The sequence below is a fragment of the Podarcis muralis genome, chromosome 1 (assembly GCF_964188315.1).
Source record: "Podarcis muralis chromosome 1, rPodMur119.hap1.1, whole genome shotgun sequence".
NCBI lineage: Eukaryota > Metazoa > Chordata > Lepidosauria > Squamata > Lacertidae > Podarcis > Podarcis muralis.
Genome location: NC_135655.1, coordinates 43,727,903 through 43,739,996, shown reverse-complemented (window position 1 = coordinate 43,739,996; position 12,094 = coordinate 43,727,903). Strand labels below are relative to the sequence as shown.

Below are 12,094 nucleotides of genomic sequence, written 5' to 3'. Positions count from 1 at the left end.
CTACCTTCCTGCTTAGAAGTGTTGTTAAGTCTTCCTTGCCAGCCTTTTATCTTTCTAAAATCATTGGTTTTCCCAGTCTTGGAAATGAAGGAAACGGCGGTATCTAGAAATGAAGGTAGCAAAGCAGGTTTATTAACGAGGCACAATATTCCTGTCTATAAAAGGTATATATATTCAACTAAAAACTAATTATCACATGCATTTACTGAAAGGGGTACTCAACGGGCAACAAGGGTCTGAGTAATAGCAAAGTTAATTCACCAAAAATTTTTTCTAGAAAATAATTAAAATAATAACAGTCACGTCCTTCATTCCCAGAGGGCTCTACAGTTGCACATACTATAGAGAGCACTCCATTTTCCTCCAGAGATGAACCTTAGCCTTCCTCCCAAACTTGGATCTAGAGAGAGAGGAGAGAGGAGTTTCCCTACAGCTGCACAGCACTTTGGAACACGGCTGAATGAAGCCCAGCACAGCTGCAAGCACGATCTCTCTCAAGCTTTAAGGTTGGGAAGAAATCTGAGGGTTGTTTTGGTGTTCCACCTCCAAAGCACTCCAAACACCTCAAAAATATGGTGGCAAAATGTATGTACCCCCCACAAAGTCTCGTCTGAACAGTCAGACCTAATGATGCACAATTTACATAATTTATAGCTTTGTTCTATACTGTTCGCATGGTGCGGTGATAATGTAATTTACTAAGACAATGGTTGTACATAGAAAATACAATGAATGGGTTAAAAAAAAAGTTTGCAAACCAACAAGCCCCAGCCTTGCTTTCTGGAGTTGGGAGTGCCGAGACTGCTGTTTGCCATGAAGTTTCAAGCTCCAGTCTTCCTCTCCAGCAGGAACTAGAAAGGGGGACATGGATTGCCCTCTCCATTGCACTAGGCTTCCAAGACTCTCTGAAATGCAACTGTGCGGACAACATACCCTGCCATCTCCCTGTCTCAAGCTGGAGAAGAGGGCCAGAATATTCCCACAGCCTGGAGCTCAGATGGAGAGCACGGGTTGTGCCTGACCTCGTTCTGTGATGCAGCACAAGGTCAGAAGTGAAACCCCATGACTTGTGAAGTGAAACTCTCATAATATCTGGCTGGCCAACAAAGGGCAGCCAGGTTTTATGGACTCTGCTTACCATTCTAACATTTCAAAAAGATACATTATATTTACCTTGACAACTGAGATCTGTCACTTGGTTTTCACCAAATACATAATCCTTTGAAGGTCTCAAGGGAAGCTGCACACCCAAATATTTCAGGTCAATGCTAAGTGTTGGGTCCACGGAACCCAACTTCAGTCCCACTAGAAGAAGAATACCCCACGTTAGAGATCTTTACAAGCATGAAGAAAGGTAGGGTGGCCAGTGGTTGCCAAACTAGCACACATGAAAGTCTTTGCGGGCAGGCCTCCCAAACTCTGAGCTTTCGTAAATGTCTCTAGCCCTCTTAAAAAGAAAGGTATAAAACAAAATGTGTAAATACCCTTCTAAGTAATTCATTTGAAATGAGTCACCATGGCTCCTCCTACCTCTCAGTGTTTTTGGCCAAGGAGCAAGTCAGAGCTGTGATTGATAAGTGAGTTGTTTAGACACCGGGTAGCAGGAATCCATGGGTCCTAAAGAGTTGCTGTTTCACTTCCTATACACAGTCGTACCTTGCTTCTTGAACACCTTGGTACTCGGATGTTTTGGCTCCTGAATGCCGCAAACCTGGACATGAGTGTTCCGGTTTGCAAACCTTTTTCAGAAGCTGAACATCCAACACGGCTTCCAATTGAGTGCAGGAAGCTCCTGCAGCCAATCGGAAGTCACACCTTGGTTTTCGAACCGTTTCAGGAGTCAAACAGACTCCTAGAACAGTGTAGTTCAACAACCAAGGTACGACTGTAGTGTAATTTTTCTGCTCCCGTCTTATTTTCTACTGAAATCTCCTTAGTTTGTCTTTTGTTTTAACCTAGCAACGAGGATGCACCTTTCCTATAGGGTGTTTGTCTGATTCTGTAGACCCTAGGAGTTATTTTCTGCAAATACTGCAGCAAATAAGAGTGGGTAGACATTAAATATCCCTACTTCCTCGAAAAGGCAAATGTGAAAACTTCACAAAGAGGTTGAGGTCTGCTGTACAGGAACTAAAAACCTGACATTCATTAAGAATTTGCTGAATAGTTAACTTAAAGCACAATGGTATTTAAGTCTACTCAGAAGTAAGTTTCTGTGTTTACTAGAGCTTACTCTTGGGTAAGTGGGTTCACTGATAGCAGCCTAGGCTTTGATTTAGGGTTGGCATTTGAGAAAAACATGGTTCTTGTGACGGGCAGAAATTCAGGTAAAGACTTCTCTAGTATGGAAATGCAATTATTATAAGAGCTTCACTGCACCGGTACTCTCCAGTTTGGGTTGTGTCATGCTCCCCACATCAGCCATTTCATGACTGGTGCCCCCAGCACTCTCAAAATTCGAAATGTGCTACTAGTTTAAAAAGGTTGGCGACCTCTGAGAGAATCTATAAGCCACCAATGCCCTCAAGCACAGGTGAAGGGCTCTAATACGAATGTGGGCAGCATTCATTAATACAGTGGTACCTTGGTTTATGAACTTAATCCGTTCTGAAGTCTGTTCTTAAACCAAAGCATTCTTAAACCAAGGCATGCTTTCCCATAGCAGCAGGGGACTCAATTTACAAATGGAACACACTCAACAGGAAGCGGATCATGTTCTGCTTCCAAGGCAAAGTTCACAAACCAAAACACCACCTTCCGGGTTTGCAGCATTCTTAATCCAAGTTGTTCATAAACTAAGCTGGTCTTAAACCAAGGGACCACTGCACATTGCATCAAAATTTAGCTGAATAGACGACAGAGCACACACATGAGAAACAATATCTGAATACTATGTTCTAAGGGTGATATCGAACTAAACTGTTCTACTAGCTCAGTCACTTCTGGCTGTGCAGAGGAACTTCCCTCTCCCCTCTCTGTATTCCCCTGAAATCAGTTATGGTTCTCCCTCAACCCTTCAGAGCATTTTGTTTGGTGTGGCATGAAGAGAGGAGAGGGATGAGAAGTTATGTTGCACGGCCGAAACTGTGCTAGCCGAACTGTTTTGTTAGGTGCTGCTCTAGATAACTATCACAGCAGCTGCGGAATCTATTGCTGATAACATACCTTCTTGAAGACTAGGATGTATCACTTGTCTGTGCCTGAAGGACTTCAAATCTTCTAAGAGCTTTGTTTCCAGAAGTTGCAGGTTTATTTGAGAGTCTGTCATGGAACAAAAAAGTATTATTGACACATACAAATACAAATGCAAATACAAAAAAAATAATGTGTATCATATTCTAACATACAAATGGTAAGAATGTGATACTTTTTTTATTAAAAAAACCCTACTGTTTGCTTAGCAGTCTTAATTTCTCCTGCACTAAGGCCGCCCCATCTCAATTATGCAGTGTCAAGAGTACCTGAATCATATGTAGTCAGGAAGGAAGCTTCTCCATTCTGTAGTCCTTCTCTTCCCCCAATTTTATCAAGTCTGTGTTTATCAAGAACTTCCTGTGCATAAAGAGGGACTACAATAAGTGTTAAATGCTTAAGCAAAAGTGGCCTAGACCAGTGTTTCCCAACCTTGGGCCTCCAGCTGTTTTTGAACTACAATTCCCATCATCCCTGACCACTGGTCTTGCTAGCTAGGGATGATGGGAGTTGTAGTCCAAAAACAGCTGGAGGCCCAAGGTTGGGAAACACTGGCCTAGACACCCTACCAAGAGTCAAATAATATTAACAAGATTTAATACATACTAGAGCTGAATAAAATGGTCTGGATTTTAAATTCTGCATGATCACATACAAAAGGCAAGGTCACAAGTACATAAAAAGAACACCCTGCTGATTCGACCAGAGGCCTATCTTGTCTAGTGTGCTGGATGCCTATGAAAAGCCCAAATGCACACTTCCCCTGATATTGGAGTTAATATATAAGTCAGTAACATCGCCTTCTCCTCCACAAATTCACCCTTTTAAAGCCATCCACACTTCATCTTGTAACAGAAAATTCCGTTGTTTTTACTATGTACTGAATGAAGAAGTATTTCCTTTTGTCTGTCTCGAATCTTCCCACATTGAGCATCATTGGATTGCTCTGGGTTCTAAGTATTCTGAGAGGGAGAAAGAAGCCTGCCTGTCCACTTCTCCACACTATAATTTTTACACACACCCATCACATCCCTTCTTAACCCATGCTTTTACTAGACTAAAAGCCCCAAATGTTGTAACTTATCAGTGAGCTGCCACAGTCCCCACTTTGGTTGCCCTTTCCCAACTTCTTGAGGTGCGAACACAACCGTACACAGAACTCTCCAAATACGGTTGCATCACAGGTTTATAGAAAAGGATTATGGCATTGACAATTTTATTTTTTATTCCGTTCCTAATGATCCCCAACATGGTCTAGACACTCACATTCAGAGCTATTGAAACTGAAGAGCGTGAGCGTCAAAGCATAGAGGTCCCGCCACCCCAAACCTGCAATTTTCACAATTAAAAAAAGAAATGCACATTTAGCTTTCAATCTGTCTAGTATAAACTATGCTACACAATATTAAATTTAAATGATAGATTTACCTTTGATGCAAAGGATGCAAAGAGGACTCCATCTATATCCTCGTAATCAAGCACGAGCTCTGGCTTGGCAAAATCTGGTCCCACGTTGCTTGTCATAGCAGACTTTGCTGTGAATTTCAGGGATGGTTCAGTCTCAATCACTTTACGCGGTCTTCCTCTTTTAGGTGGACCAAACAACACATAATCTGCTTTCTTATCAAGACCCCTTCCCAACACAGCCTTCTTGACTACATTTTTCTCTTTTCCTCCATGAATAAATTTGGTTGACGTAGGGGGCAAGAGGTTGAAACTCATTGCTTTTTTGGTTACCATATGGTTGCTGTATGTTTCAGTATTTATCCATGGCGCATCTTTGCCCAAATAGCATTTCTCTGTGTTATTGCTTCTGAAATGAAGTTCTTTATGTTTTGCTTCCACAACTTTAAGCGGGCTAGCTAGTTTGTTATTTTCAAAACAGACAGGCAAAGAATTTACTGAATGATTCAAAGAAGACTTCTGTGTCTTATAAGAAGACAAAAGAGCTTCAAGAACAGAGATGGTCATATTCTTGGTGGTACCACAGCACTTTAAGGAGGCATCAGGCACTGTCCCACTACCCAATTTTAAAGTTTTGTCTTTGGCAACACTCTGTGGTTGCTTGTAGGATCCAAGGTCCACTTCTCTTCTTCCTATTTCATCACAGTTTTTCTCCAACTGTGTCTCTGAAATCTTGTTTCTATCTCTACAGAAATATTTTTCTGTTGCTTTATCAGTGCCTTCCCGGTTCATGAGTATACTCTCTGTATGTACCCTTGGCCCATAAACATAGTAATCTACAGGCTTATCTTTAATGGATATACGGATATCATCATTTGAGTTCAGCTGTGATTTCACACGGCAATCCCTTTCACAAGCTGTTGGACTGGAGAAAGGAAAACAAAAACTAGATCAATGTAATTGCAGAAATTAAATAATATCCTAATAAATTTATTTTGTCCAGTTTATAATGCATTTGTATAAAGATTATGTATCTGTTATTGCTTAGTAATGCAAAACCTTAATGGCTGTGCAGTTTATATATAGCTTTAGCAGCTTCCATTACTAGTGTGAAAGTAAATCAGCCTTCCTTTATCCATCAATCAATACATACATCATTCAGGTTACCTGTGATACCATATATATTTTCTAAAGCAATACATTTGCTGGATGAAGAGTTTGGATTTGATATCCTGCTTTATCACTACCCTAAGGAGTCTCAAAGCGGCTAACAATCTCCTTTTCCCCTCCTCCCCCACAACAAACACTCTGTGAGATGAGCGAGGCTGAGAGACTTCAGAGAAATGTGACTAGCCCAAGGTCACCCTGCAGCTGCATGTGGAGGAGCGGGGACGCGAACCCAGTTCAAAAGATTACAAGTCCACCGCTCTTAACCACTACACCACACTGGCTCTCTGGATGCTATAGTCTCTCTGGGTGCTATAAACTCAGACCAAATTTTATTTTAGTGTCACAAAATTATTTCCTTCTGTATTCCCATCTTCTTTTGGTTGATTTGGATGTAAGTTCCAGTGAGACCTTCTCCCAATTAAGCATGCATAGAATTTTGGCCTCATGTACCTACCTGGAAATAATTACTTTTAAGTAAGTATGCATAGAATGGGGCTGACTGCCAGCTTTAGTTTAGCATTTACAGTGGTACCTCAGGTTACAGACGCTTCAGGTTACAGACTCTGCTAACCCAGAAATATTACCTCGGGTTAAGAACTTTGCTTCAGGATGAGAACAGAAATTGTGCGGTGGTGGTGCAGCGGCAGCCAGAGGCCCCATTAGCTAAAGTGGTACCTCAGGTTAAGAACAGTTTCAGTTTAAGAACAGACCTCCGAAACAAATTAAGTTCTTAACCCGAGGTACCACTGTATTTATTTAAATCAGAGATGGGGGAACTTTTTTGATCCTACAGGTCAGATTTTGACCTGGCCACACCCTGTGGATCAATTTTGACATATGGGCAGGACAACCTACCTGTCAATCTCAGGACATCTGTATGATGCCACATGATAGATAGGTTGGTCATCCTGCCTACCTGTCAAAATCACTTACACTGGGTTCCGAAGCGCCCAACAGTCAGCTGGGAACTGCAGCCAGCTGGCTGCCAGGCACTTGGAGAGTGACAAGCATAGAGCTGGCAAAGTGCATCTACATGCAGGTTCCCTTTATGCTCCAATCCTATGCACACTTAATTGGATGTGGGTCTCTCTGGATCAAAGAGCCTACTTTACTTAATATTATTGTCATATTAATTAAACCTATTTCCTGCACTCCCAAGCCTGCGCACGCACTTACTAATGAAATCATTAAACGTTACTTCTTTAAGCTACCACTTTAAACGGATACTGCTGGGACTTCAATCTGACCCCTCTGAATTCTAGCACAACATTAAAGAACTCTAATGCCCATCAGTATTCTGATCATGTATTAGGTGGCAACTACCACCTTCTTTTTCTAGGACTACAACTCACACCAATATGGCACAGAGGAAAACACACACACACCAGGTAGACTGCATTAGATACAAAATGCCATGCTGGCGAAAGCAACCACTTATCTTGACTTTCTGTATCTGGCTGCAGCCAATCACATGCCACAGCAGAGTTTTAGAAGTAAGGGGAAACGACAATATCCACCTTCCATTTCTTCCCAGCATCTCACTATTGTAAGAGTATGATAATTTGAGCTGGTACTTTCACAGAGCTTTAATTTTTTTAGCCCCCGTCTTCAATTCTGCATGCTATTGACAGTGAAAACAGATACAAATAGCATCAAAGGAACGACATAAGCACACTTAACACTAAGTGAGTCAGAAAGCGGTGCAGGGAGGCCAGGGCACTCATTGGTGGGGAAGATCTCATCTGCAGTCTTAATATGGCCCAAAACACATCTCCAAAATACCCAACCAAGCCATTTCTAATAAACTTCATCCACCCATCAAACGGCATCATGTGACATCTTCTGTCAACCATTTTGAACTGCTTACCACATGCCACAGCCTTCCTTGGGATCGCCATAAAAATTATGTATTCTACATACAGTTTCCACAAGACTTAAGAGCAGCCAAGATTACCATAATGGGGCTGGAATGGTTACAACATTTTGGGTGTTTAAGTGTAGGGAAAAGGTAAGGGGGGAACACACACACACACACACACACACACACACGATAAAAGCCTATAAAATTTTGCATGGCTTGGGGCTATCCAATGAAACTGAATATAGGATGGTGCCAAACCATTTAGGACAGGCAACAGGCAACACATCTTCACACAGCACATAGTTAAACTATGAAATTTGTTACCATGAAGTGTAGCAATGGCCACCAACTTGCATGGCTTTAAGAGGATTAGACAAATACATAGAGGACAAGTTTATCAATGGCTACCAGCAATGATCGCTGTGTTCTACCTCCACTATCACAGGCAGTAAGCCTCCAATTACCAGTTGATGGGAATCACTCATCCCCAATAATGATAGATATGTAACTGTACCATTCAGATACATCCTCCTTTAATATTGGCTCATCACATTCTGTGTCTGGAGTAAGTGTTTTTTTCTCCAAAGAAGATTTATACATCTTCCAAGCATTACATGAAGCATCTAGGTCTCTCTGCTTTGGATCCCAAACATCACCTTCAGTAAGACACCTGTAACTGCTTGTAAAGTTAGAAACTCTACGTCTTTTCTGCTCTGGGCAATCATTTTGCATTGCCTTATGTTCAGGTCTGCTGCTCAGACCAGCTTTCTTGAACCCTTTGAGAAATGGGTTGTAGTCTATTTTCAGTTGTGTCATTTGTATGTTTTGATAGGCAGTCACAGCAAAGAACTCTGTCTGTGGGAAAATGAAGGTATGGACATCAGGACCATTTAGCTGAATAACCTCTGTGACTCTGTCAGCAGGCACCAAGTGTAGCCGAGGTAGATAGCGGTGCATAGAGTGCAGAATGATATGCCCTTCCTGGTCCAAGGTATTGTTAGTAAGTTTGAGTTTGTAGAAAGAGACTGGTTGGTGCATCCAGTAACGGCCAGTAGAAGGCGATTCGGGGTGAATGAATACTCTTCCCAGGACATGGGGTTCTGCTTTCCCACTGGGCTCCCAACTATGGCCATTCCATTTATAGCGTAAGTTGTCAACAGGAGAAATATCCACAACCAAGATATACTTCAGCTTGGAGTCTAAGCCTGTTATCCAGTATCGACAGTATGGAAACATCCGCTTTCCCTGCTTAGTCAGAATCATTTCTGTGCCGCGATAGTAGAACTCATTCCACATATTGTTGTTGTCCAAGGTAACAGTAATGCTTCCTGAGGTGCAATCTGCTGGAAGGCAGGTCTTCACTTTCAATTTTACTGGTGCTGCAAGGCCATTGTCCCCTTGATTTGAAACTAAGTCTCCTTGGTCAGCTTTTCCAGTGATCTGCGGCTGTTTCATGAGAACGTAAAGTGCAGGCACTTTACCCAACGCCTTTCCACCATCCTCATTCCCAAAGGCCATTGGTTGCTTCTTCATCATGTACAGTGTTGTAAATTATCATATCAACTCCGAAGTTGCAAGAGTTCTGACAGCCTTTCCCTCATGGCCACCTTGTTAAGAAACAACAAAATACACAATAAATATTTGCAGAGAAAAAGTAGACTTGAAATAAGAACATAAGTGGAGAAGGAAAGCACATGTGATTTCAGCAGCATGCCCCAACCCATACACATTTAACCATAGTTTAGTTTAACCGAGGTTTAATATGATGTGTAAACAAGGCCCAGGTGTTTCAGCTAATTAGAAGATTGGGTGGTCAGAACAGATAACATTGTTGCACACCACCCCAATCTCCAAGCGGTGAGAGATTCCGGAGGTTGCAGGCACTTACCCAGAGATCGATTTTGCAGAATGAGGGACAGCAGAGACTGTGGTGTCTTTATGATATATCATTTATTTACACTTATATACCACCTGAGCCTACAATGAAGGGGCTCACAGTATTAACATCCCAAGATCTTGCTTCTCCCATACTCACAGCCTTAGATTCCAGCAGAAATCAGGCATGGCTCTGTCTCTCAGCCTGATTCTAGCTTCTAGCTCTCACACACATCTCTGGCCTTTGTCCTTCTCACCAACAGGAAGGTGAAGATATTTGCCCCTAGATGTACAAACCAACTACAGAATAACAGCTTCCCTGTAGAAAAATAGCAGACAAATTTTAAAAAGGCATTAAAAATACACACCATCAAAAGCAGATAGTAAAACACAATTACACTTTTAACCCAACACCAGTAGAGTACAGTGGTACCTCTGGTTATGAATTTAATCTGTTCCGGAGGTCTGTTCGTAACCAGAAACCACTGGTATCCCGCGGCAAAGTTCGCAACAAGGGGCATCTACTTCCAGGTTTGCGGAGAGCGTAACCCGAAGCATTCGTATGGTGAGGTACGTAAGGCGAGGTACCACTGCAACAGCTTGTTCCTTTAAAGCAAGTTCCCAGCCCATCATGATCTCTTCAGGCCTTCCTTTTCTTGATGCACACTCCCAGTCCCAGTTCTGCATCCAAACAGCTTATCCACTTGGCATGTCTAAGATACAGTGGTGCCTCGCAAGACGAAATTAATTCGTTCCGCGAGTTTTGTCGTCTTGCGATTTTTTCGTCTTGCGAAGCACAGTGTCGGGAAAGTTTTGGAAAAGCTTCAAAAATCACCAAAGTCTTTAAAGACCTCAAAAAAGGCTACCACACCGCGTTCTATGAGTTGCTCCTCGAAGTCAAGTCGCAACTGTATTAACGGTGTTAAGAAAAAGGAAACAAACTTGCAAGACGTTTCCATCTTGCGAAGCAAGCCCATAGGGAAAACCGTCTTGCGAAGCAGCTCAAAAAACAAAAAACCCTTTCGTCTAGCGAGTTTTTTGTCTTGCGAGGCATTCGTCTTGCGAGGTACCACTGTATTGTGTTTCTGACATGTTTAAGCCTCAGTACCAGAGCTACATCACCCAAAGGCCTTGCTCATTCTTTTCTTTGTGCCACTGCAGCATGAAGAAGCATTCAAACACACACACACAGTTATCAGAACAATTCCAAAAAACCCATTAAACAGTTCCCATCACCAACAAGCACATATCAACCGCATTTCAAAAAGCAAAGGCAAAACTTTCAAGAAGAATTCATGCTGTAAATCGGTGCACAGTACCCAAAGGCACAAACCCCCACGCCAACACTCTCTTTTGTCCTGAGTTTCACAAAGTTCATATTTAGTGCATCAGAAGGGGATAGTAAAGTAAAGCAACACGCAGTCAAACATCCTTCCCCATGAGCTACATAAATTGTTTATGTGAGGTGAACAAATCAAGAAGGGGCCAACTCTCATGTTGATCTTCTTTCCATAAGAAAGGTACCGTGTTGGTGCATCACGCGACCTAACCCCATTGCCTTTGCAAAAGCTATCCTTTTCTAGGAGGGAGTTAAGCAGACAAGAAAAGGGACTTGCGCACGAGACAGCGGTTCTTGCGCGCGCGGGCGGGGGGGGGGGGCTGCATTTCCCGCGTCCAGCAGGCGAATAACTCAGCTGAACACGGAAAGCTACCAAAGGAAGCTGCTCGCTTCGCTCCTTTTCGGTTTGCTGCCATTCTTTTTACACCCGCACCTCAGCCAAATACCTCAAGGAGGCTTCCGCTGCGTCGAATCAGCCCTGCTCCTGCCCCACAGCCTGCGCTGCTCAGGTGTCCCTCCAGACATCCAAACCTAAGTGCAGCCCTTCTCGCTCTCAATTGGGCGGGAGGGAGACTTGCACCCCAACTTCCCGCACCAACAAACCTGAGGTGGGAGGGAATGAATCCGCCACGCGGGCGCTAAACTCTGACCGACTCGCTCGCCCTTTCCACTCTCCTGGAGCCAATCCGGGGCTTTGTCCCGCCCGCCCTCCGGATGTTTATGGTCGGTGGCTCTTCCCATTCCCCCCACCGCCTGGAAGTGGCGAGGGAGGCACGAGGGAAGGTGAGCGCCCGCGAAGGAGAGCCTTCCGCTGCCCGCCACCCCCGACCCGCAGCTTTACCTCACGCCTACCTGGCGGGGTCTGCGCCCCAGGTGCCCCCCAGCCCCGCGCGCCCACACCTCCCGCTGCAGAGGCAAGGCAGACACGTGGTGCTGCTGCTGCTGCCAGGCGGACACAGACCGTCCGCTCGCGTGACGTAGAGCTTCCACGGCGCGGGCCGACGCGCGGTCACGTGTACGCCCTCCCCTCCCTTCGGACGGGGCTCCTGAGGACTGCGGTCCTTACCTGGGTCGGCTTGGGAGCGAGGCCCGTGGAAGGCGCGGGGTGGGGCTTGCTTGGGAGCCCGCAGGGCGGAGCTGTAAATGTAGATATCGGGGGGGGGGGGGCGGTGGCATGAGGGGAAGTGGAGCAAAAGGGGCGCGCCTGCTGCTGGCCTCGTCCCACCTGCCCAGGAGAATGGCGCTCGCTCCCT

At 44.1% G+C, this 12,094-nt stretch overlaps 1 protein-coding gene across 8 annotated transcripts in view; it reads right to left on the bottom strand.

Annotated features, from left to right (window-relative positions):
- Nucleotides 1-12,094, bottom strand: part of LOC114594157 (MAX gene-associated protein-like) — a 25,542-nt gene extending 13,448 nt beyond the window's left edge. Inside the window, exons 1-8 of one of the 8 annotated variants that reach the window (XM_028723484.2) lie at nucleotides 11,908-12,094; nucleotides 9,663-9,821; nucleotides 8,142-9,234; nucleotides 4,621-5,521; nucleotides 3,462-3,552; nucleotides 3,166-3,261; nucleotides 1,174-1,305; nucleotides 5-103 (exon numbers count right to left, since the gene is read on the bottom strand). In XM_028723484.2, coding sequence (XP_028579317.2) covers nucleotides 5-103; nucleotides 1,174-1,305; nucleotides 3,166-3,261; nucleotides 3,462-3,552; nucleotides 4,621-5,521; nucleotides 8,142-9,163 — 2,341 coding nt within the window. In that variant the 5' untranslated portion in view covers nucleotides 9,164-9,234; nucleotides 9,663-9,821; nucleotides 11,908-12,094. Of the gene's footprint in view, nucleotides 1-4; nucleotides 104-1,173; nucleotides 1,306-3,165; nucleotides 3,262-3,461; nucleotides 3,553-4,620; nucleotides 5,522-8,141; nucleotides 9,235-9,515; nucleotides 9,594-9,662; nucleotides 9,822-11,287; nucleotides 11,580-11,693; nucleotides 11,868-11,907 lie in introns of those variants that run through there. The other 7 variants (XM_028723476.2, XM_028723503.2, XM_028723457.2 and 4 more) reach the window with 7 other exon arrangements.